The sequence below is a fragment of the Lolium rigidum genome, chromosome 6, assembly GCF_022539505.1.
Source record: "Lolium rigidum isolate FL_2022 chromosome 6, APGP_CSIRO_Lrig_0.1, whole genome shotgun sequence".
In the NCBI taxonomy this organism is placed as follows: domain Eukaryota; kingdom Viridiplantae; phylum Streptophyta; class Magnoliopsida; order Poales; family Poaceae; genus Lolium; species Lolium rigidum.
Genome location: NC_061513.1, coordinates 127,459,960 through 127,485,341, shown reverse-complemented (window position 1 = coordinate 127,485,341; position 25,382 = coordinate 127,459,960). Strand labels below are relative to the sequence as shown.

Below are 25,382 nucleotides of genomic sequence, written 5' to 3'. Positions count from 1 at the left end.
AGATCTTATGGAAATCCTTTAAAGAAAGAATGGGGCAAACTGACAAGCCAAACATGCAATTTAATTTGTCAGAGCTTTTTGGGGAAGGCATGGATTCTACAACTAGTGCACAGTTAGAGGAACCTTTCTCTGATAAAGAAATTGATGATGTCATAAAAGATCTGCCAAATGACAAGTCACCAGGACCTGATGGTTTCAATAATGAATTCTTCAAAAACTGCTGGCAAATTGTTGGAGAGGATGTCAAGGATCTGATAAGAAATTTCTATGATGGAGATTTAAACATGGAAAGTATTAATACTTCCTTTATTACCCTCATTCCAAAGATTGATAATCCTGACTTCAGACCAATTTCCTTGCTCAATTCTGTTCTCAAGATCATCACCAAACTGCTGGCTAACAGACTACAGAAAATAATTCTTCAACTTGTTCATAAGAATCAATATGGATTTACGAAACAAAGATCTATACAAGACTCGTTTGGGATGGGCTTTTGAATATTTGTTTCAATGTCATAAATCCAAGGAGGAGATTGTTATCCTTAAGCTTGACTTTGAAAAAGCTTTTGATAAGATTGAACATAGCACAATTCTTGAAATTCTTAAAGCAAGAGGTTTTGGAGAAAGATGGATCAAATGGATTAAAATGATTCTAGGTTCTGGTACCTCTGCAATCCTTCTTAATGGTACTCCTGGAAAAAAATTATTGTAAGAGAGGGGTAAGACAAGGGGATCCTCTTTCACCCTTACTGTTTGTGTTAGCAGCAGATCTACTTCAATCTATACTGAACAAAGCAATGGCACAAAATTTGATTGAAAGACCAATACCTTGCAGAGCCTGCCCGTACTTCCCATTATTCAATATGCAGATGACACTTTGGTTATTATGAAAGCAGATGCAACGAATTTAATATGCCTAAAAGCCCTGCTTCAAACTTTTGCTACTTCAACTGGACTGAGGGTGAATTACAACAAATCAAGCATGATTCCCATAAACTTAAGTGAAGAAAGGCTCAATCATTTTGCTGCAACAATTAATTGCAAAAAAGAGTCTCTTCCTTTCACTTACCTTGGTCTCCCCCTGTGTATTGTCAAACCTAGCATGGAACATTTTATGCCAATAATTCAGAGAACTCAAGCAAGGCTTGGTGGAATTGCGTATTTCCTAAATTATGGAGGAAAGCTTCAATTAGTTAAATCGCATCGTCATCCATGCCAATCTTCTTCATGTGCTGCTTTGATGTCCCAGTTTCTATAAAAGAACAAGTGGTGAAATATATGAGACATTGCTTATGGAGGAAAAAACAAACAGAAGTGCAAGCTAATGGTTCTGCTCTTGTAGCCTGGAAAAAAATCTGCAAACCTAAAGAGCAAGGAGGACTAGGAGTTCTCAACTTGGAGGTACAGAATAAGTCACTTATGCTGAAAAATATACATAAATTCTTCAATAACCTTGACAAACCCTGGGTACATTTAATCAAAGATACATATTACAATAATGGAGAATTACCCACAAATAGTTTGGAAGGCTCTTTCTGGTGGAGATCACATCTCAAGCTTCTTGATATTTACAAGGGTTTAGCTAAATGCTCTGTGGGTAATGGAAGGACTGTAAACTTCTGGACAGATCTATGGGAACAAAACTGCTTACACCAAAAATTTCCTCACTTATTTACATTTGCTAAACATACAGACTGGAATGTGGAGAAGGTAATTCATACTGAATACCTGGAAGACCCGTTTCATCCGCCACTCTCACAACAGGCTTATGAAGAATATCAGACCTTAGAAGTGATCTGCCAAAATACTCTCATAAGAGTACAAGAAGGGAATGGGGACCCGTGGACTTATATTTGGGGAAATAGTGAATTTTCATCACAAAAAGCATATAAGGCTATGATTGGTTTTACCCCCACCCCCAAAATTTTCAACAGAATTTGGAAGACCTCATGCCAAGCAAAACATAAATTTTTCTTCTGGCTGCTCTTGCATGATCGATTGAATACAAGGAACCTGCTAAAAAGGAAAAACTTCCAACTTCAAAACTATCAATGTGTTGCAATGGAGTGTCACGTGGAAGAAACACTAGTCCATTTATTCTGGACGTGTCCTCTAGCTGAACAATGTTGGAATTCTATATGTCCACAGAGAGATAGAAGATTATCCATTATGGAAGCATTCGAGGAGATGAGAACATTACTAAATTTACCTTTTGCAATGGATGTGATAATTCCGCAGCACTGGGGAATTTGGATTGTGAGAAATAATAAGCTCTTTGAGAATCAGAATGCCACTTTCAGGTCCTGGAAAGCTATTTACACTCAAGAGCTAAAAATGTTGGTGCACAGGATGAAGAAAAATCACATTACCTCTTTTAAAGAATGGCTTCAAACCATAGCTTAGATTAGTTCTTTTTATTTTCTGAGAGTTTCTCACTCTCTTTGTAATTTATTCTCTTGTACTATTTTATTATTAATAAAAATTGCAGTGGGTTAACCCCACTGTTTTACCCTCAAAAAAATGAGACCGCAAAGCAAGAGGCCCACCAGTTCATGATTCGAGATGGAGAATCCGTGGCCGATGCCTATGCTAGGCTTGGTGCTCTTAGAGTAAGAGTCAAGGGACTTGGTGTTGAGAAGTACAATGACGGCTTCGAGATGAATGAAGCATTCATAAAGTCCAAGGTCATTGCTATGATTGCCGTCAAGCAAGAAGACACCAACCTTGCACTCAACTTGCAAATCATGACCAAGAGTGCCGATCTCAACTCCGATGATCTAGTCTCCTATGTGGCCGCCAATGAAAACATGGCCAAAGCGGAAAGAGGCTCATGGCAATGAACCGTGTTGATGAAGCCTCACACAACCATGAAGCGTCACACAACCTTGCTCTCAAAGCTAGGGCCGATCATGGAAGCAAAGAAGACTATGAAATTGAAGAAGAAGAAGAAGAAGAAGAGATGACTTCAACTAGTGACATTGCTACCGACTTTGCTTTCTTTGCCAAGAAATACAAGGGAAAGTTCCCAATGATCCTCAATGACAAGAAGAAGAAGAGAACTTGCTACAATTGTGATGAAGATAGCCACTTTGCAAATGAGTGCCCTTATGAGAAAAGGGTATACAAGCCAAGATTCATCAAAGGGGTCAAGCCAAGATTGAAGCCAAACCCAATCAACGATCGATACAAGAAGAACAAGGGAAGAGCCTTTGTTGGGGCCGAGTACTTGTCCGATGATGAAGAGGAAGATGAGGAGAAGGAGGCCGGGGTGGCCGGCTTGGCTTTCTCTAAGCCTGGGTCACTCTTCACATATGACTACTCCAAGGACTACTCCACGGAGAATGATGTTGGATCTTCCTTCATGGCAAGAACAACTCAAGATGATGACTCCGATGACTCTCCCTCCTCTACAATCGTTGGCTCTTGTCTTATGGCAAGAGAAACCAAGGTAATGGAACCTCCACCTTCCCTATCTAGTGTTCTTGATGATGAAAACAAAAATCAAGAAGAATTAATTGTGCTTAAGGAACTCTATGATGTTAGATGCACCCTTCGTGGTGAAGCTCTTGTCAAGTTTTATTTCTTGATGGACTCACTCAAGGAAAAGGATGAGTCCATTGAGGAATTAGAATATCATTTGAATGAGAAGGAACGGAGATTCAATCTCCTAAGACAAGAGCTAAAAACCGAAAGGTGCATATCTCAAGGTCTTAAGCAACAAATTGAAACTTATGAACTTGATAAAGTTAAGGGCCTAGAAACTATTGATAGGGCTCAATCTTTCACTCAAGTGCTCCATACCTCAAAGGAGGAACTTGAAGTTGCTCATGCTTCTCTCACTAGGGATCTTGACCACCTTGAAAGAGCTAACAAGCTTGTTAAGGATGAGCTCAAGAAACTTGGAGAGAACCATGACCTACTCCAAGAAACCTACACAAAGGCACTTGAATCAATGAAGGATCCCATTGTTGTTGAAAAGCATGCTAGTTCCCCTACCTCTTTTACTAGTGAGGATGCTAAGATTGTTGAGGAACATGTTCGTTTACAAGAGGAACTCTCTTTGCATGTTGAGACCAATGCATATCTTGAATCATTGGTGACTAAATATGGTCTCGACTATCATCCTAATGAATCCTCTTGTGAGCAAGCATCTATTCTTGAGGAAAATGTTAGGTTAACAATGGAACTTGCAAAGTTCACCACCGCCAAGAACAAGATGGGATTGGATGACCTCTTGAGTAAGCAAAGGTCAAACAATCAAAAGTTTGTACTTGGATATGTTCCCAAGTCGCACAAGAAGAAGAACTACAACAAGGAGAAACCCGCTCAAGATAAGAACAAGAAGGTCACTAATAATGGCAAAGCCTCAAAGGGCAAAGCCACTAGTGGTGACCGCACGGGGCCAAACGATCACTATGCATTATTTGTTGATTATTATGGTGATGTCTATGCTAACTATGTTGGCCCTCCTAATGGCTATGCTTATAGAGGGTACTCAATTTGGGTACCAAAAGACATTGTTGCCTTTGCAAAGGAACCCATTAATCGATGGGTTCCTAAATCCTCTACTTGATTTTGTAGGGGTATTCCTCCGGTGGTCCAAAATGGGTGTTTGATAGTGGATGCACCAATCATATGACCGGAGGAAGAGGTGTGCTTGATCAATTCATTGAAGATATCAACAAGAAGTCAAGCATTACCTTTGGTGATAACTCAAAGGGAAAGGTACTTGGGTATGGCAAGGTAGCAATCTCTAAGGACTTGTGCCTTGAGACGGTTATGCTTGTTGAATCCCTTGGCTATAACTTACTTTCTATATATCATCTTGCCGATGCCGGTTACAATTCATATTTTACTAGTTATTGTGTGAAAGTCTTTAGGAATGACAATCTCAAATTGCTCCTCGTTGGATATGTGGAGAACAACCTTTACGTGGTTGACCTCTCGAAAGAGAGCTCCTCTCACTCCACATGTCTAATGGCGACCAAGCATGACGAAGGTTGGTTGTGGCATCGCCGCCTTGGTCATGTCAACATGAGGAATCTCAAACAACTCCTAAAGGGTGAACACATTGTGGGACTAACCGGCATTTCTTTTGAGAAAGATCGTGTTTGCAGTGCATGTGTAGCCGGAAAGCAACTCAAGAAGAGACATCCTACCAAGAGCATCGTCACCACATCTAGGCCTTTGGAGCTCCTTCATTTGGATCTCTTTGGGCCATCACATTATGATACTCTTGGTGGGAGCAAATATGGACTCGTCATTGTTGATGATTACTCAAGATACTCTTGGGTCTTTCTCCTTAAGTCTAAGGACGAGACCCATAGGGAGTTCATCATCTTTGCCAAGAAAGCTCAACGTATGTATGAATCCGATATCAAGGCGATAAGAACCGACAATGGCACCAAGTTCAAGAACTACACCATGCGAGAGTTTGTCGATGATGAGGGCATCAAGCATGAGTTTTCGGCGCCATACACCCCTCAAAAAAATGGTGTTGTTGAAAGGAAGAACCGGACTATCATTGAGATGACAAGAACCATGTTGAGTGAATTCAACTCACCCCACAACTTTTGGGGAGAAGCCATCTCTACGGCCATCCACTACTCCAACCGGCTCTTCCTCTGTCCCCTCCACAACAAAACTCCATACGAGCTTCTTACCAGTAACAAGCCTAATGTCATGTACATTCGTGTCTTTGGATGCAAATGTCTTGTTAAGAACAACAAAGGAAAGCTCGGTAAATTTGAAACTAGAACCATAGAGGGCATATTTGTTGGTTATGCGGAGAACTCTCACGCCTATAGATACTACAACCGGTCCATTGGGACTATTGAAGTATCTTGTGACGTGGAGTTCTTGGAGGATAATGGCTCCCAAGTGGAGCAAGTTGTTCCATGTGTTGCAGATAATAATGATGATCCATCTAGTGCCATCAAGCATATGGGCATTGGACACATCCGGCCCATAGAAGTTCATAATGATGACCAAGATGATGGAGTAGAAGTATCAAGCACGGCTCAAGTGGAGCCTAGCTCAACTCAAGCTGAACCATCAAGTGCAACTCAAGAACCATCCTCCACTCAAGATGAGTCACATTCCGAAGAACAAGAGGAAAGTCCTCATTCCACTGAGCAAAACCATGATGATGATCAAGAGACATCCACAACTCATGATCAAGCTCAAGTGATCCCTCATGATCAAGCACTAGCAAGGGATGAATTCATTGATCATGAAGGAACCATTCGGAAGATCAAGGCCGCTACAAGGGCAAGTGACATGAAAGTGGATCAAGTCCTTGGTAGCATTTCAAGAGGAGTGGTAACTCGTAGACACCATGCATTACTTATCACTTATTGTCAACACCACATGCTTTTGTGTCTAGTTTTGAACCACTCAAGGTACATGAAGCCTTGGTTGATCCGGATTGGGTAATTGCCATGCAAGAAGAATTGGAGTGTTTCACTCGTAATGAAGTATGGTCTCTAGTTGAGAGACCCAAGGATCATCGCATCAATGTTATTGGGACCAAATGGGTATTCAAGAACAAGCAAGATGAGAATGGCATTGTCATACGAAACAAAGCAAGGTTAGTGGCGCAAGGGTTTGCCCAAATAGAAGGTATGGATTTTGAGGATACCTTTGCGCCGGTAGCCCGTCTTGAAGCTATTCGTCTTTTGCTTGCATTTGCATCTTTCCACAATTTCAAACTATATCAAATGGATGTGAAAAGTGCATTTTTGAATGGTCCCCTAAAAGAAACCGCATATGTGGCTCAACCCCCGAGTTTCGAAGACCCATGCCGACCCAACCACGTGTATTTACTCCATAAGTCACTCTATGGTCTCAAGCAAGCTCCACGTGCTTGGTATGAGTTCCTTAGGGATTTCTTACTACATGATGGGTTTTGCATGGGTACGGTCGATTCCACCCTTTTCACCAAACAGGTTAAAGGGGGTGGCTTATTTATATGTCAAATATATGTTGATGATATTATCTTTGGTGGAACTAACCCCAATCATAACAAAGCTTTTCAGCTATTGATGACTAGGAAATTTGAGATGTCCATGATGGGAGAGTTGAAGTTCTTCCTAGGCTTCCAAGTGAGGCAACTTGCAAAAGGCACCTTCATCTCTCAAGAAAAGTATGTGAAGGACATGCTCAAGAAATTCAACATGACCAATGCAAGCCCAATGAAGACACCCATGCCCGTAAAGGGGCAACTTGGTTCATGTGACGGTGAGAAGGATGTGGACATAAAGGTATACCGCTCCATGATAGGATCCTTACTCTACCTTTGTGCCTCTAGGCCGGATATCATGCTAAGTGTAGGGATGTGTGCTCGTTTTCAATCCGCTCCCAAAGAGAGCCATTTAATGGCGATCAAACGGATTCTAAAATACCTTGTTCTCACTCCTACTCTCGGGCTATGGTATCCAAAGGGGTCAACCTTTGAACTCATTGGCTATTCGGATTCCGATTGGGCCGGTGATAAGGTTGACCGGAAGTCTACCTCCGGGGCTTGCCAATTTATTGGCCGGTCATTGGTGAGTTGGTCATCCAAGAAACAAAACTCCACCGCTTTATCCACCGCCGAAGCCAAATACATATCCGCGGCATCTTGTTGCACTCAATTGTTATGGATGAAGCAAACCTTGAAAGACTATGGTGTGTCTCTTGGTACGGTGCCTCTTCTTTGTGACAATGAAAGTGCAATTAAGATCGCCAATAACCTGGTTCAACATTGTCGCACCAAACATATTGACATTCGCCATCACTTCCTACGTGATCATGTTGCCAATAAGGATATTGATCTCGCTCATGTGGGAACAACCTACCAATTGGCGGATATTTTCACTAAGCCTTTGGATGAAGCCCGGTTTGTTAACTTGAGAGGAGAACTTGGTATTCTTGATCCTAAAAACTTGGATTGATTAACTTCTTGCACTATATTCTTGCATTTATCTTGCTATCTAGCTTAGAGGCATAGCACATATGGGGATAGTCATCCTACCATGTCTTGGTATGATGCATACCTATGTGTGCAACATAAATAGACCCAATGTCATTATATGGACCCAAGCATGTCTCTTCGAGGTCTCATGACATTTGCGCTTTCACATAGGGGGAGTAATCCCCCGCCCCTCATTGAGCGTTCATTACAACTTGATTTGACTATATAAGGCCAAATGATCTTATTGCAAAATTCATTTCAAAATGACTTATGATTCTTGATATATATTTCGAATCATGCCCATTGTTGCTATTTACATCTTGTTTGGATTTTCTCTCCAATGGGTATGCCTAGAGAACTTTGTGTTTCCAACCCCATGTCTATGCTCATCTCATCATCATCTATATATCTATATGTACATGTCATCATCTGAGCATTCACACACATTTACACGAAGCATAGGGGCAAAACGAGGCAAAAACGAGACAAAACTGGACAGTTAGTCTCTGGCCGGTCTCTGGCCCGGTTGGACCGGCCTCTGGGCTGGACCAGCCGGCGCCAGGTCCGGTCGACCGGGCGCCCGACCGGCCATGCGACCTGATATGTGTGGAAGAGGATACCCCTTGGGGTCTTCTTCCTCATTACCCCCCAACTCCCACACCTCCATGGCCGCCGCCTCCATCACCTCCACCATGCTCTAGGGCCTTCCCACCACAAGAATCCTCCCAAACTCCACCAAACCATAGATCGGGTCCCTTGGAACAACTCCACCAAAGGATTTGGTCCCTCTCAAGCTATTTTGGGAAATTTGGGAGTTTTGGGGTTTCAAGCCCTACCTAGTGTTCTTCTTGCTCTCTTGATCAAGGAGGACCATGTCTTCGGGTAATGTGCTCTCCCTCTCTCCCTATTCTCTTGTCCTCATCACACATTGCAATTTCTTGACAAGATTTGAGGAAATCTTAGGGTTAGGGTTAGGGTTTGTAAGTCCTCATGCCTTTAGAGTGTCTCACAACACAATGCACATACTCCACTCTATTGCTATAGTCTATATTCAAGTTTATGAGTTTTTGCATGATTTTGTGGTAGAAAATCTGGGCAACACCTCACAAGTCGACAGATCCGGTCCCCAACCTGGTCAACCGGCCTCTCAACCGGCCGGCCCGGCGTGCCGCCCGGTCAACCGGATTGGCAACCGGCTCGTCCGGTCTGCCGCCCGGTTGGACCGGCCTGTGCACCGGATCGCCCAGTTTTCGCACAATCTTGTCAATACACTTGGTTATATGCTATGCTCTTTGGCTTTCCTCTTATTGATGACATGTACACTTACCCCACTGCTATCCTTGCTCTATTTTCTCATTCACAGATAGTTGGAGTGGTGAAGGATGTGGTGCTCGTCCCAAGAGAGGAAGGCCTACGGTGGATCCACCCCGTCGTTCTAGCAGCCGCATGCCTCCTAAAGCACCTCAGACTCATGATACTGGCAGCTCGGCTGGGGGAAGAACCAAGATAGTTGGTGGTAAGAGGAAGGATAAGCACGCAGCTCAAGTGGATGCCAACCTTCAATATAGCAGACGCACATCGTGGTGATTGGCAGGATTTGAGGACGGTGAATCCGTATCGCTATGAGCAACGGACTTACCTTGGTGGGGACAAGTTCTTCTGGACCAAGACTCAAGCAGCCATATGGGAAGGTTTCTATGACACTCGCGAGTGTATGAAGAATGGTGCTGTTGTGATGCCCAAGGCCATCAACCCTGACGAGCTTGCCTTGCATGAAGCCACAAAGTACCGCTTTGTGGTTGAAACTTTGAAGGGTTTGGGACTATATGATCTTGTGTGCCTAAAGCCCGATGAAGAACAAGCTGACAGCATCTATTGTCCTCTTCTTGTCCGTCAATTCCATTGCACCGTATTCTTCCATGATGATGAAGATCGCACTATCACTTGGATGACTGGCAAGGAGAAGTACTCATGCACCTACACTCAGTTCCGTGCAGCCATGGGTTGTGGTGGTGACTGTGCTCCAGGGTACAAGATTCATTCTCGGTCTAAGCTTGCTAAGGGTGACATCTCCTTTTGCTATCCTCCGAACCCTACACCCGGGCCTCCCACTATCTCTGGGATGTACTACTCATATCTTGTTCTTGCCAAGATGTTCCGTGAGAGTCTCATCAGCAAGTCTGGCGACACCAGTGAAGTCAGGAACTATCACCTAAATCTGATGTACTATTGCCATCCTGACAGGGTAAGGAAGATTGATGGCTGTGATCTCATTCACTATGAACTGAAGCGGTCTGTTATGGGTCGCATGACTCCCAACTATGCTCAGTATGTTCAGCGGCTCATCAACTACATTGTACCTGCTCCTCTCAACACACTAGATGAAAGGGTCATCATGGACCCATTTAGGATCCCCACTCAGGAGGCCACTCGTCGGACGTTCCCTCCATGATGCCCTCCACTGAGCGCCGTTCCAAGGAACACCATGATCATGATGCTAGCTCCAGCTACTCTCGGCGCCCCAAGCACGGTGTCGCTCGCTTCTTCTCCAGCATGTGGCAAATGTGCAAGAACACCAATGATGTTGCACATCAGAGCCTTGCTGTGAACCAGGAGACAAGGAGGCGACAGAATGAGTTCATGGCCTCACGGAATGCTCCTGTTCCTCCTTCTGGACCGGAGATGGAGCCTGTGGTTGCACCTCAGTGGGAGATGCCTCTCCTTACCGATGAGATGATCCAGAACTTCGACTTCTCCATGTATGCTCATGGTGGCCTTCCTCCTCGGACTGCTCGTGCTCCTACTCCTAATGATGATGATGGTGATGAGGATGAAGGTGATGCGGCTGCACGCGATGATGGCGGGAGCTCCTACTCCTCCGGGCATCAGTTCTATTGATGGGTGCGATAGCATCTCTCCTCTTTTCTTTGCCTTTTTGGTGTTCCGATGCCAAAGGGGGAGAAGAGAGTAGAGTCTAGGACCACGGGGTTCTTTGATTGTCACAAGCCATGGGTGTTGCTTTATTTGGATTTTGTATGGCTTGTGCTCATTTGCTTTGATTTCTCAAGAACCATTTGCTACTTCGAATAATTCGTGTATGGATGTGTATGGACGACTATTATGTGTGCTACTCTATGTTAGGATGATTTTGTGTGCTATGCTTATATATCTTGATATGCACATCTCCATACCATGCTTGTTTCCTTAAGATATTGGGGGAGCTTCTCATGTTCCACAAATGGTGCACTTTGCATTCAAACACAAATTCTCCAAGTGCACACATTATGGGGGAGCTGTCGTAATATCTTATATAGAATCAAGGTTTAGAGCTTATCATAATACCTATTTGTGACTCTAGCTCGGTTTGTCATCGTATACCAAAAAGGGGGAGATTGTAAGGGTATTTTACCCTTATCCATTATTTTGGTAACAATGACACCGTGCTAGAGTACTTGGCCTAATATGTTTATAAGGATAATATCGAGGTATTAGGCAAAGAGGCATAAATGGTGTATCAAAGGAACAAGAAGGCTAAAGGAGACCCCCACTTCAACAACAATCGAAAAGGGGTCTACGAGCAGAAATCCGGTCTGCAGCCCGGTCCAACCAGATCCACCAACCGGCCGGTCCGGCGTGCTGCCCGATCAACCGGTCGCCAACCGGGCGAAGTCCGGCGCGCGGCCCGGTCGACCGGTCGCCAACCGGGCTCCAAACGAGGACCCAACAGATCCGGTTGTCGACCGGTCAGCCGGCCTACCAACCGGAGAGTCCGGCGTGCGGCCCGGTCGACCGGTCGCCAACCGGGCGTCAACCGGCCACCAACCGGAGGAGCTCCTGGACGACGCGAAGTGAATCCGGTCCCTGGTCCGGTCCGGCCGGCCTCTCGCATCGGGCAATCCGGTCCGTGGTCCGGTTGACCGGGTTTGTCGAGAGAAAAGCTGAGGTGGCAAGTGACCAACGGCCATATTTCGAAGAACACTATAAATAGGCCTTCTCCTACCTCTGAACAGTTAGGCACTACACTACAAGCTGTTCTTGAGCTCTCTCTCTCTCTCTCTCTTACTCCATTGCTAGAAACACCAAAAGCCTCAGATCTACCTCCTCCTCCACCCAAACTCAAATCCCTCCGGGGAATCGTCAGAGGAGGACCCGATCTACTGTTCTACCAAGCCAAATCTCATTCCCCCTTGTATTCATCGAGAAGCTTGCTTCCTAGGGTTCCTTGGAAACCCTAGGTGGGCAAAGGAGTCCGGAAGCATCCGGGCTGTGGATTTGCTCCGGGCAAGATTGTGAAGGTTTGGAGGCTACCTCAAAGTCTACCACAAGTGAGTGAGCTATTCCTTCGTGGGATAGGCTCCGGAGAATAGGGTGAGCCTTCGTGGCGTGGGGAATCCTTCGTGGGACCTCCACCCCTCCAAACGTGACGTACCTTCTTGCAAAGGAAGGGAACACGGGAATACATCCTCGTCTCCGCGTGCTATCGGTTATCTCTAACCGAACTCCTTACTTGTGATTTAACTGCATGTGAGAGCCTTCGTGCTCGAGTTAGTTGTATCCTCATATAGGTTGCTTCACCTAGTTTGCATTAGGCTCACCTTTATATTCCGCAAAGCCTAATATTGCAAAGAAAGAATTAAAACTTGTAGAAACCTATTCACCCCCCCCCCTCTAGGTTTACCATCTCTATACTTTCAGTAGATTTTTAACCAACCTAAATATTTTCACTTAGTGCACCATGTGGCCCGCTGTCCACACTATTAGGAAAAAGCTCATTAGTGGTGTACCAAAAAAAAAGATGCCAGTGACCAATCCTAGCGCCGCCGTTAAAAATAGTAGTGGTGCACCATTCCGCGCGCCACTGGTATCTGGCATACTAGTGGCCCACCATGTGGTCGTATGCAAAAAAATTGTTTTATCGAAACATAACACCATTTTACAAAATAAAATCAAAATTGATGTTTGTTAATTTTTCTTACAACTAGATGACATAACACATGAACGTCTCGAAGTATTTTATTTTTTAAAATATTTATCTTCTTTTAAAAGACGGTTGGGGGTGGGCAGAATCCAATGGTGCGATATTGGTAGGGGGACAAAAAATCTGCCATTTGACACACTTAGTTGTGGCGCACCTTGGAGCACCACAGCTTGGTGGGTCACTAGTATGCCAAGAGTGGTGCGCCACTCCTAATTGTATCAAAATTTCGAGACCATGCAAAGACGTAGAAAAAAAACTTGGCGCACCACAAACCATGAATACGTCCATAAATAAGTATTTGTTCGCCAATGTTAAGTTTTTTTCTAGTGGCGCACTGGTTTGTGGTGCGTCACTATATAGCAGGGGCGCACCAAAACTATAATGCGCCACTACTACTGATATTGTAGCTAGCTGTTTTCCGTAGTAGTGCCATTTGTCGCACACTGCCGCATCGCCCGCTGGTCTGGCCGCAGAAGGGCGTCCCATGCTAGTCGCACTCAAATTTACTATGTTGTATGGACGTATTCGTCAATATTCTAGTGTCTTTTTACCTATTACTGTTCAATTATTTTATATCATCAATAAAGCAGAGCGAGTCTTTGCCCCCAAACAAAAAAAATAATGAACCGTTTGGTGCACGGACCGTTCATCCCAACGGAGGAAAAAGTATGTGTTGTATGGACGAATTCACATCATCATACTTCAGTAATAGTTGATTCTAGACCTCCCGCAACGAAAAAGTATTGCAAAAATTGGCCTCTCAGCGGAAAAAGGTTGCATGATTTGACAAAATAACATAATACTACGTAACACAACATAATAAATTATTTATTTCTGCTTTAGGAATGCTATATTTCTTTTTGGAATACATAGTAAAACATTACTTGTTCAGTTACTCTAAATAATTTCACCCAGTGTAGCAAATCTTGCATTTGCATTGGCTTCCACCGCACCGAGCGGCATGGTAAGAGCCACGGCTTTGTTTTGCTGAGTCAGCACAAGCCAACGCGCAAAGAGGTTTGATGCAAAAGAGTGCGCCCAGATCTTCTATGGTGCAATGATCTGTGGAAAATACAAACACAACATGTTTGTGAAGGTTATTACATATTTGCCCATAAAATGTCGTAAAATCCTATCGTGTAGAAAATTTACTCACTCCATCTAAATAGATAAAATCAACTCGAAGTCCTATAACATATACTTGAGATGACAATAACAAAACATAAAACACACCTGCTGAAGCTGGATTTCCTAAGAACAGAAGCAGCACAACGAGAACACATGTGGCCCGTGCATCCATCACAAACTACTCCACTAACACAACGATGCTGCTTATGCTAATGTATGTTTTCGAGAACACTGTTGCGTGGTGTGAAGAATCGAACAAACTGTCATCTTATAGACTTCTTGAGAAAGGTGGAAATGGAAAGCAGGTAATGTGAGATTTACAGAAAAGGATGCGAATAAGGCCATTGAATTCCATTTTAATATTTCTATGTACAGCAGTACATTTTATTATATTTTTTCGTAATTACAGATTGATGGAACACATATATGTATATGTGACATCTTAACGATCATTACTGGAATAAAATAAAGAGACGTCTAGCACATCTCAATTCGGCGCATAGAAAAATGCATTGTGTATTCTTCAAATTAATTTAGGTGTAACAATAGATTCTTTCCTAAGTAGAACCAGCTCACCATGGCAATATAAAACAATTGTCTCATGTAATGCTTCATCCATTCCAAAAAAAAAAAGTTAACGCCGAATTTTCTAGATACACATGTATCTACACTAGTTTTAGTATGTAGATACACACGAATCTAGACAATGTGTAAATTAATTTGAAATGTTGGGAGTAGTAACTAAAGAATACCAAACACATGGCTAAATTTATCTGAATGATTCCGTACATTATAATTCAGGTTACCATGGCAATATAATTAAAGCTATAGTTGATCAAATTTTTCGTCAAAGTTGCGTCTTAGGAAACATGTATGTCTTATTCATGGAAACAGAGGTAATATCTAGTTGGAGGAAAACAGCAAAACATCAAACAATTGAAAATATCTGAAGAAGCCTACTATTCCCAAATTAGATCTCATATGTGCTTTGCACCGGATAGCAATAGCATCCAGCATTTGCATAAATAACGAACAGAGATTCTCACAACAAAGGAATAATTGTCTCACGTACATCGTTTGCAAATCTCAGAATAAAAGTTCATACATTATATTCGTTAGCCCCGAATTTATAGAAGGAGGAGAAATAATTTGAAAAGGCAAAAGGATGGGTGCATTTGCCCAACTCAACGGAGGCACTATTTTATCAGTTAGTTACCCGCCGCTTGAAGGTGGTCTGATAATCAACCTGTGCATAACTTAACAATGATGAAAAGAAACTCAGTCGAAAATGATACGCCAGCTATTGTCGCCTATTATCCCACATGCATGGCAAATTAGTCAGGCTAATGTGACTGTTTATCCTTTCAAAAAAAATGCCAAATGTTTCAAATCACCGGTGTTATGGAGCATATACAAGAGATACATAATTACAACATATTGGCAAAAGAATGGCCAGAAAGGTACAAAAAGGTAGGAAAGCCTCACATATACTAGCATTAATCAGGAACCTACTTTGTACCAAGTACTAGTTTGAAGTCATGCTGAGCGAAGCACGAGAATCACTCCAGTCCAGAGGCCAGCACAAATCAATATTGCACATCACCAAACGAAACAAATTGGCTACCAGGACATAAACCTGCATAAAACCATCAAAAGGAAACATCGACAGAGACAACAATCTATAGGGAGGACAGCCTGATTTGTACAAAAGATGTTAAGACGGCATTTGATGTACACAGGGGAAAGATCTTCCCTTCCACCCAGACTATCATTTTCCACCCTTCAGCTAGCCAACATGGCCATTTACATGACTTTCCTTCTAACTTTTTAACCAATGAATTAGGTAAGTGAAGGCTGTTGTCCCCCTAACAACTTGGGGAAACGGCAATCACGATGAATGTTGCTATATAAGCAAAGGGATGCAGAGCTAAATCAAGTCAGTCCCCACCATTCACCATTCTGATACGGATAACTAAGAGATTTACAACTGCTTTTCACCACAGCATGCAGCAACAGAACCCTTGATCCTTCCAGCCAACGAAAGCTAAACTGAGTTTTTTTAGAACAATTTTTTTCCCCAACAAATGGTGATTCCTAAGATGAAAACAAGCTGGGTATTTACAGCAAAGCAGAAGCACCTCCTCCAACTGGCAGCTAATTCTGAAACCACTGCTACTTCGCTCGGAAATCATGCCTGAATGTTGTAAGGTTCTGAGTGAATCTATCTCTGTTCTTCGGTTCCAGGCTCCTTGTGACATCAGTCATGAGCTTATCGAAGCACTGCGAGAGGCGTTGTTGCTGCTCTACAGCCTGCACCAAACAAGTGCATTAGTTATTTAGTTCTCATGCCTATGCTTTTTGTTGGTTACAGCAGTAAAAAAATCCTATTGAATTGATCTAAACTAGTTCACCCAGTAGGCCAGTATGTTATTTTTATTTTCACATTTGCTACTTGAACATAGGTGATTCTCATACTATATAAAGTTGTCAAAACCGGTTCAAATAGAAAGAAATATAGGCGCTCTTCCGTCACCAACTTGGTACCCATGCAAAATCATGATGCCGCAACGTAAGTTCAATAGACTGCAGCCTATAGCACATCCATTTTACAAAACATTACTGGTACTTCAAAATGTCAAAGCTTGGGTAGTCCATCTTCTACTGAACATTTTCTGCAAGAACTATTCTATAGGGGTCGTACTAAAGGGACCATTTTAAGGAAGTTACTGATTCTGCAATATGATGATGCTTCATGATGTATTTAAATCTTCTGGTACAATCCTGAAAATTAAAACCACCTAAATAGAACACCTAGTAGTACAGAACCTGGCCTTTTTGAGTTACATCAAGTATGTGCTCAGGTGTACCATCTATTTCATAAAGGTGTAGCTATTAATACCAAAGATTTACGCAGAACTGGATATGCAACATGGTAGTCATAAAATAATCTCAATTATAGTTTCCCAATAAATTTGTTTCATCAAAATCATAAAAGCAACAATTTTCCAGAAGTTCATTTTTGTCTTAAAAGTGGTTTTTATGTGTCAGTTTAATTATGTGACAACATCACATACCATAAAGTGAAGGTTTTGTAACAGCTTAAGTGCTCAAGTGTAGCTTTGTGACAGTTCTGCTAAATAGTGCAGTTTTCTGATATTTACTCAAGAAAACTATGTCCTCTCACCATCAACGTAAATAAAGCCTTACTGACAACAACTTAGTAAGAGGGGAGGAGAGAATGTACAATAAGAGGGGAGGAGAGAATGTATAATGAACTTAGAACAAAGGTGCACACACTAACCTGTGACGCTAATATCTGTGCTCTCAGATCACTAAACATCTGCACACCAAAATAAAAGCAAATCAAAATTTACAAAGATGATTAAACTGGGAAGAACAAAAACGAGAACAGAACATGAGTAATAATGACATATTAACAATAACAATAACATTATGCAGGCACCTGTTCACTGATCATTATTAAACTCAGTATTGGTCTACTGAGACTCCACTGGTTACCCGCATCCTCGAAGATAATGATTTCAAAAAGTGTCTTTAGTATCTGTTGCAAAAACAATGTTATTATCACATAGTACCTTTTCAGAATATGGTGGAGAAGGTTAGCATCACAAACCTGAGGAAATAAACTGGGGAACTCCCCAATATGCCGAGCAAGATTCAGTGCAGCTGGTGATGGAGGGTTATCACCAGCAGTTATATTAGCTATATTGTTAAAATAGAAAGCTGCCAAGCTATCAATGGCGGAAGCGCACTGCCAAAATGAAAAGGCAGAATTCAGTATACTTATTAGAGAAGTACTCCCTCCGGTCCAAAAAGATCAAGGCGGAGCTAACACAACATCAGCGTATAGATATGTACACTCTCGCGTCGATTAAATCCGACTGGAGGTCGTACAATGGTACTATACAAGCTTTCATAGCAACATAGAGTAATGAACTAGCTTCAGGCAAACGCACACTGACAATATGCACAAAAGTGGTAAAAGATCCATAGAGACATACCTGTGTTGATATCCCCGTATCTAATCCTTTTAAGCCAGATTCAAGTGTGCTGACAATATGCACGAAGGTGCTTGTATCCAAATTGAGAACAGAACTGATAGTGATATGGTTGTTGAACATAACTTCCATGTATCCATAGTATGCTTTTGATAGCTGAAACAAACCAATAGATTATTCTGATTGATTCTAAATTTCTACAGATGAAATGTAAAATAGACGCATCTCGCTGACCATAAAAGGGGGTTCTCATAAGATCTGCATCACTGTCCAGATTCATGTATTTGCAAATGACCAAACCAAACAAATCTGGCCTACGTATCTACTGCCTGATGGTTTAATTAACAAACAGGATCCAAACTACAAAACCAAGGATATTGCTAACTATTGAGACATTACCTATCATACCAGCATACGGCAAAAATACAAGCTATCAAGAACAAAGGATATGACTTGCCATCCAGACTCCTATTTCTCTACTTATATACTTATAAGAAGCATAGAATGGTAGGGGTTGGAATACGGATGCAACATCAAAGATTCCTGAAACAGCTTCACGAAAAGATCCTGGACCCCAGTATTTTGCCATAGATCATTTCATGTTTGCCTCGCGTCATTACTATGAGCTTTTACTTGACATTTTTTCTGAATTTTCATTTTGGCACATATATAATTATCGAATGGTACCCCTTAATATACACTTGTCAAAATAGTACAAATGTGAAACAGCAATTCTGCCCTGAATATAGAAATCCCGACTTAACCAAGGTCCGTATTAAAAAAAAACAATAATGTATTGACATTATGGGATTAATTTTATAAAACAAAACTAACTCAACCGCATTCATGCTAAAATTTAGGTCAAGTTTGTAATGACCAAACTGTTGCCTCTGCTAATGATCAATGTCCATTGTTCCTATGCTCGTTCAGTGCTATAGAACTTATCACAAATATTTTCAGATAGCTAACAAACATAATAAGCTAAGCAGTCGCATATGGCAGCAAACAAATGAGAACTAAATTACCAATGACAGCATGAATAATTGAGTACCTTTTTAAATGTCAATATATCAGACAGTGGAATTGACAGCGTCATCTTCAAAGATATATCAAGGGCATCTGCGAGAGCTCTGTCACCATAAAGCTCAAACACACCAAAATTGACATAGTTCCCACATAAGGCTGCAAATACAATTGAAGTGAATGTCAATCACAAGAACAGTAAATATCAGCAAGGAACTAGAAGTCTGCAATGTGAGTTTAATATTTTGAAGTGAACAAAGTAAAAGCATAGTAATAGGCTCACAAAGTGGAACACAGACAATATTCAACTTTGTGTAACAAACTATTATTGCATTTTAATTCTAATAATGCAAACAAAACTAAGGTTCATAGCACAGCCACACGAGATCTTCCTAGAACCTGGCCAAGAATAACAGAATTCGAATAGAATTATTTCCCACCAATAGGCTTCCGTAGAACTAGCCAAAAATTTAGCAGTACACAAATTTTGCGAATTAAAATCTCAACTCAGAATATTTTGGTTCAGGGTAACCATAGCTGAGGTAACTTGTTGCATTAAAATATAATCTCATTGGGAATAGCGAACTCTTCTTAGCCAGTTTGCAAAGGAACAGGAGGAACCAGCTACTTGTAGTTTTCCACTTGTGTTGCAAGGTCTGAACCCTCATCAAAACAGTTAACAAGGTCCCAATCCAACACGAATGTTCAGTAGTGCAATATTTAAAATTATAATATTCACATTCCTGACAAATCATATCAAAATAGAGCTGCCTATCAAAATATAATTACTTTCATGACTTGCACTAGAAAAATAGGAAAAGTTGGACCAAAGCGAAAAATACAAAATGGCTGGTTGGGGAAGTTGGACTACCAAAATCCAGGTCAACCCCAAATGCAGCATTTTGACAGTTGAACCGTATTCTGTACTGGAAGTACAAAACAGTCATGTAAATCCTCAAACACTGTCCACTGGAGCCAATTTGAATAACAAAACTAACAAATTTCCCACTAGGCTAGTACAGAGTGCACATGTATAAGGATCGCTTTCAAATGGCTGAAGCAGGTTTACTACGAAAGTAGTTCAAATAATGAAACTGGCATCATTATAAAATGTAAGCAACGTGCAGTTATAAAACAGCATGCATCAAAACACAATTCATATACTCACCCCTTGAAAGAACAGTCAATGAAATCCATATGCCTTTGTATTTTCTTGCATAAATATCAGTGCCATTTGGAAGTAATAGAATCCTTGAACCATAAGCCACAATAAGCTTGCTTATCTCTCGAAACAGTAGGATCCCATTTGGTGATGACGAATCAAACGTCAATCGCTGAGCTTTGTTCAAAACAAATTCAGCCATGAACTTGAATAAAGGTGTGGTAACCTGCACGTGACGATGTTTTAGAGGAACTGAATAAAAGATTTATAGAATCAGATTCTAGGTAATAAAAGTAGGCTTAATAACAGCAAAGAGTTCTCAAAAATGTAACAGTAGTAAAGATTGGTGACCTCTGGTTCATCTGTCAACAGGGAAATGGCTCTCAATAGAAGCGGCATGCGAGATGGATACAACCATTCAAATAGGAGCCCGTAAGTCCTGCGGCTGGATCACATCAACAAAGGCGCAATTAGTTTCCAAAACTTAGGAGCTGTTACATACTTTTATACTAATGTATGTTCACAGAATTCACCTATTTGTGGCCATCGCAATGCCTCGTAGATCTCTCATCAAACCAGTAAATGCGTACTTTACAGCATCAGTCCGGAAAGCAGCATCGGCACTTGCCTCTAAATTAACTGCAATCTATAGTGAAAACAAAGAACAAAATCAGAAAAAAAATGTGATAAAAAGTATAATATTACCATAAAACAACTAGTTATGGACCTGCAGAAGTGGCTCCATGAAAGTGCGGAATTTTATTGGGCCATCTTCCATGAAGACCAGGGAGCCAAGGATGTAGTAGAAGTTCGTTCTACTGCGGACACACCTGTATTCATCAAGAAACGGAAAATTTTCCCGCTGGCAGGATGAATAGTGAAAATGAAACATTTATGAGACAGGGGAGCACAGAGATCATATGAAACAAAAGCTAGTGTGAGGCACTTACAGAATGATTTGACATGATGAACTTTGTACTCTCCAACTTGAGAAGAAGCTTTCCAGTCATATAGCTGCTACGTCAATACAAACAGGAGTTCTCATCATGCTGAACATGGCAACATGAGAGAATGGAAACTAAATACATAAAACTACAAGTTTACCCAGATGCGAGGTCCTGGAACAGTGCCAGAGTATGATCAATTACATCCTCACACTGTAAACACATCAAAGGTCAGCAAGAACTTATAGATCAAAATCAAAGTTGAAGTCAGTAGATACTCACCTCAGCGTAGCACTTGAGATTTGTAGCTATTTTCCCAACAATAACGTTGAGTAAAACTAAATGATCAGTCAGTCCAAGAAGCTCAGACAATCTTGCATACAACTGCTGCAGCAAAGAATCAATGCTTTATGATATGGCAGGAAGGTATATCAAAATGCTGCAAACAATATAATCTGTCATTGGAGTTTGCTTTTTCTGAACCTTTGAAGAATGCATGGCTTGGTCACCTACATAGGATCTTCTGAAATTTTGCACAAAGATAAGAATAGCTCGATCAAGCCTTTGCTTGCTTAATTCTTGATATCTCTGCAAGGAGAATATAATCAGTTCTCATTCTTCCATTCACTCAATAATCTTCTGAGAGCAAAGCCATAAAAGGAGGACAGAAAAACATAAAAATCAGGCAAGTACAGCAAGATAGCAATATTACTGCCTTGGTAGGACAAGTGGGGAACAGGAAACCAAGGCAGGAAAATGGCTTTAGGATCAGTTGTTGTGCTAATCTTTACTGATTGTAGTAGGATTTTCCATTACAACCTAAACGAAAATGCTTTCAGTAAATAGTGTATCCAAAAACAAAATTTAAGTGCTTTTGAGAAGCCACCGCAACGCCAAACAAACCACAATCTTAGCTGCCATGGAGATTGTGTTTTGCTGCATGATATATGGTTATTTTTGAAAGTTAATCCAGTCTAGAGCAACTATCAACACAATGCAACCCACTAAAGTATTACTAGGACCTATGCATGGAAAAGTTTTGAGTCAGCAAGAGGCAATATCTGTCAAGTACGATGTCTGCATATGAAACCAACATTTATTAGTTAAAAGTCATCCTAAACCATAGTATTCTTCAAAATTAGATTTTTCTAAAAAATGGAGAAAAAAAAACATCCTATAGCAGATAGCCTTAGAATTGGAAAATCATCATGCCTGCAAGCACATTTACTAGGCAGCTCGCCATTCATGTCAAGTGACAAAAAAATTCATCTAACCTGTGCATGCCCCCCTGTATCGGTAATATTTATCAATTGTAACACTCGGGCTGCAAGTTCTGCGTCGAATAACTCCTGTGAATCTTGGCTGCAGAAGAAAATAAAAAAACTTATTTATGGAAGGAATAGCACAAAAATGGCAACCAAGCAAATAAACTCAATTGCTCACCTGCAACCAACAGTCTGTCTTATCTTGAGAATGGCTGCAATTATGTGGACCATCCATGCAATCTGCCCTTCAATGACAGAAAGCTCAGCTACATCTCCAGGAGCAGTTAATCTTGACCTTGCCTGTTTAAGTATTGAGTTTGAGTCTCTTCTGGAAAACAATAACTCATGAAACAGCACTGTCATACCGTATAAGCTTGTAGAAGAGGCTCCATGATATTTATGATGAAAAGGCTACAGCTTTCGTACTGCAACTCAACAAAAGAAAATAATAATCAGGGCATGAAATATGAAACAATTTATGCAAGTCCAGAAATTCCAAGAACAAGGCATCTTACTTCCAGTCAACCACGATTTCAAAATTGAAGTCAAATCAAGTTTTGAACAGAAAGATATCGTTTTAAAAATCAGAAAGCAACATTCATGGAATCATGACATAACAGCAAACCTTGAATCGGCAAAGATAAGGAAGACTCTCCAGCTGATCCTGGAGACCTTCGGCATTATCCAACGGATTGTCTAAATCTGATGAGGCCTGTGATGAACAGAAACAAGAAAATAATAAGAATGATGTTTAATATTTGACTGAAATAGAAAGAGCAATTGATCCCTCACATAAGAAAGTACCTGAACAGAATTAATTCTGGAAGTGATAAAACCTTCCGTAATTTTGGGTACAGTTTCATCTAGCAGACTTGGTGTATCGCCTTTCAAGTAAGGCAAAGATGTCACCAGCCTTGACCAAAGGCTTAAAAGATAGTATACACTGTTACTGGCCCACTGCAAAATGATTAATCAATGGGATACCAAAGTCATAACATGCACAACAATTAACAATAATTAGTAACTGAACAATCAACAATAATTAGTAACTGAGCAAGATAGACAGACAAACCTGCCATGATAGCAATGATTTAGTTGTAAATTCTGCTACAAGACCAATCCATTCGCCATAAAACTCAACACTCAGAAGCTCTGATAACTGCAAACAAAATTGTCACAAATGGGTTTATTCCTAGCCTGAAAGATGCCACTATTATTGTGAGACATCACGCGTGGATCATATAACAAGTACAAACATGATGTAAAATTTTTGAGTTTTTGCCCAAAATGGATAACAACCAAATCGCTTGGAAGTTAATGCTGAGGCCCTCTCAAGCAGACAGAGATTAGATTCAGAAAAATAAACTAACATCACAGAACAAATATGATACAGTTTGACAAAATGTTGATTCAGCGATAAACCATATATTCAGTTGCTTTATACTCCGCAAGTATCACAACCAAACAAACTCTGAATAGGAAAGCATCATTCAAATTATATTTTTCACTTCCACACGTGTACAACATGAACATAACAGCAAAACAATGATAAGCCATAGCTCACTGATGTGAGGTGTATTTGGTAACAAAATTTGGACCTATCACAATATCAAATTTAGAAATGCCATTTTCAGGCAAACAAGTCATGCATGAGGGAGCGAGCCATATCCACAATACTTCATTCAGGGCATATGACAAGGATAATGAACATGATACGAATTTGTTGTTCCATCTAGTACAGCAATGTTTATTTGGCTCAACCTCATAAAGAATACATCAGCAGTCACAGCAAAGAATGATGAAACTCAAGTGTAACTGGTTAACTGTTTTTCTTCAAGGTGATGCTAAAAGAAACTGAGAAGCTACAACACAAAAAATTTGCATCCAAAATCACTATCGTTTCCCCATAGGAAAGGTTTGTATGTATTCTAACAAATACTAAAAGATAAAAAAAAAAACATCTCCTTGGTGACAGAACAGGCAAGAATGAAGTAGGGTCATTCTTAATTAAGTAACAGAGTCAGAACCTGATAATTCACTTTAAAACGTCCCAGGAGACGGCAGAACTCATGGTAGTTCCCATGATCAGCAAGACCTGTAAATGGTAAATCAAAGAAATTACTTAAAATCATTTTTTAAGAACTACAGCACGAAGTGCCTCAACCACTTTGGCTTCTCTTGCAAAATACATTATAGATATGACTTGTAATTAGTTCCATTACATGCTTTAGGTTAACAAAACTAGTCATTGGTTAATCAACTTTTGGGAGACTACTAAATGCTTAAATAAAGGATAAAAGGCTTTTCTTCCTTCCATTAAAGGAACTTCAATCTAAGACCATTGTCAAGAAATAGCACCAATCACAATCTTGCAAGCAAAAACTGCAAGTGGTATACCTTGGCCTGTTTGGAGTATCTCCCTGGTGCCTGACATCAGATGAGAGAGAAACTGGGACCTCGCAGGGTCCTCCACAAAAAGACTACGCCTGACAGAAGCAAGCCTGACAAGACATTCTAAAGCCTGTTGAAAAATAAGTCCATGAACACATCCATAAGTAATACATTTCTTGGGAAGGAAAAAAAAGATACGTTTGGATGTGGGTGATTGGGCTTAGATTTAATTGAACAGCCCCAAAAGGAAGGGACCGGAAGATGTCAAATTCACAGCAAAAATAAAATAAGCTCCTCAGAAATATAGTGCTGTTACATCAAAGACAATCAAAATACTCAAGCACCAGCACTTGTGACTTACAGGTTGCAGTAGCTAGTAACTTACCAATACTATATTTGCAAGTTGTACTAGTAATCAGCCAATCAGAAGCTAGTTCAAAAATGCTCTTTCCAATTAACAAACAAACCACTAAGAAATAAATCTGCAGCATGTGCCAATGCAATATTCAAATCACTCAT

The 25,382-nt window shown here is 40.9% G+C and overlaps 1 protein-coding gene across 16 annotated transcripts in view; it reads right to left on the bottom strand.

Moving 5' to 3' along the window:
- Nucleotides 1-15,758: 15,758 nt before the first annotated feature.
- Nucleotides 15,759-25,382, bottom strand: part of LOC124666467 (exportin-7-like) — a 50,429-nt gene continuing 40,805 nt past the window's right edge. For 11 of the 16 annotated variants that reach the window (XM_047203802.1, XM_047203812.1, XM_047203814.1 and 8 more), the window contains 22 exons: nt 24,870-24,993; nt 24,500-24,567; nt 23,545-23,631; nt 23,277-23,429; nt 23,098-23,184; nt 22,838-22,897; nt 22,651-22,772; nt 22,482-22,569; nt 21,691-21,795; nt 21,490-21,594; nt 21,368-21,420; nt 21,214-21,280; nt 20,991-21,125; nt 20,797-20,909; nt 20,615-20,708; nt 20,270-20,489; nt 19,130-19,260; nt 18,082-18,234; nt 17,694-17,831; nt 17,523-17,621; nt 17,361-17,399; nt 15,759-16,369 (listed from right to left, as the gene is read on the bottom strand). In XM_047203802.1, the coding sequence (XP_047059758.1) occupies nt 16,232-16,369; nt 17,361-17,399; nt 17,523-17,621; nt 17,694-17,831; nt 18,082-18,234; nt 19,130-19,260; nt 20,270-20,489; nt 20,615-20,708; nt 20,797-20,909; nt 20,991-21,125; nt 21,214-21,280; nt 21,368-21,420; nt 21,490-21,594; nt 21,691-21,795; nt 22,482-22,569; nt 22,651-22,772; nt 22,838-22,897; nt 23,098-23,184; nt 23,277-23,429; nt 23,545-23,631; nt 24,500-24,567; nt 24,870-24,993 (2,379 nt within the window). In that variant the 3' untranslated portion in view covers nt 15,759-16,231. The remainder of the gene's footprint in view (nt 16,370-17,360; nt 17,400-17,522; nt 17,622-17,693; nt 17,832-18,081; nt 18,235-19,129; nt 19,261-20,269; nt 20,490-20,614; nt 20,709-20,796; nt 20,910-20,990; nt 21,126-21,213; nt 21,281-21,367; nt 21,421-21,489; nt 21,595-21,690; nt 21,796-22,481; nt 22,570-22,650; nt 22,773-22,837; nt 22,898-23,097; nt 23,185-23,276; nt 23,430-23,544; nt 23,632-24,499; nt 24,568-24,869; nt 24,994-25,382) is intronic. The other 5 variants (XM_047203810.1, XM_047203815.1, XM_047203813.1 and 2 more) reach the window with 3 other exon arrangements.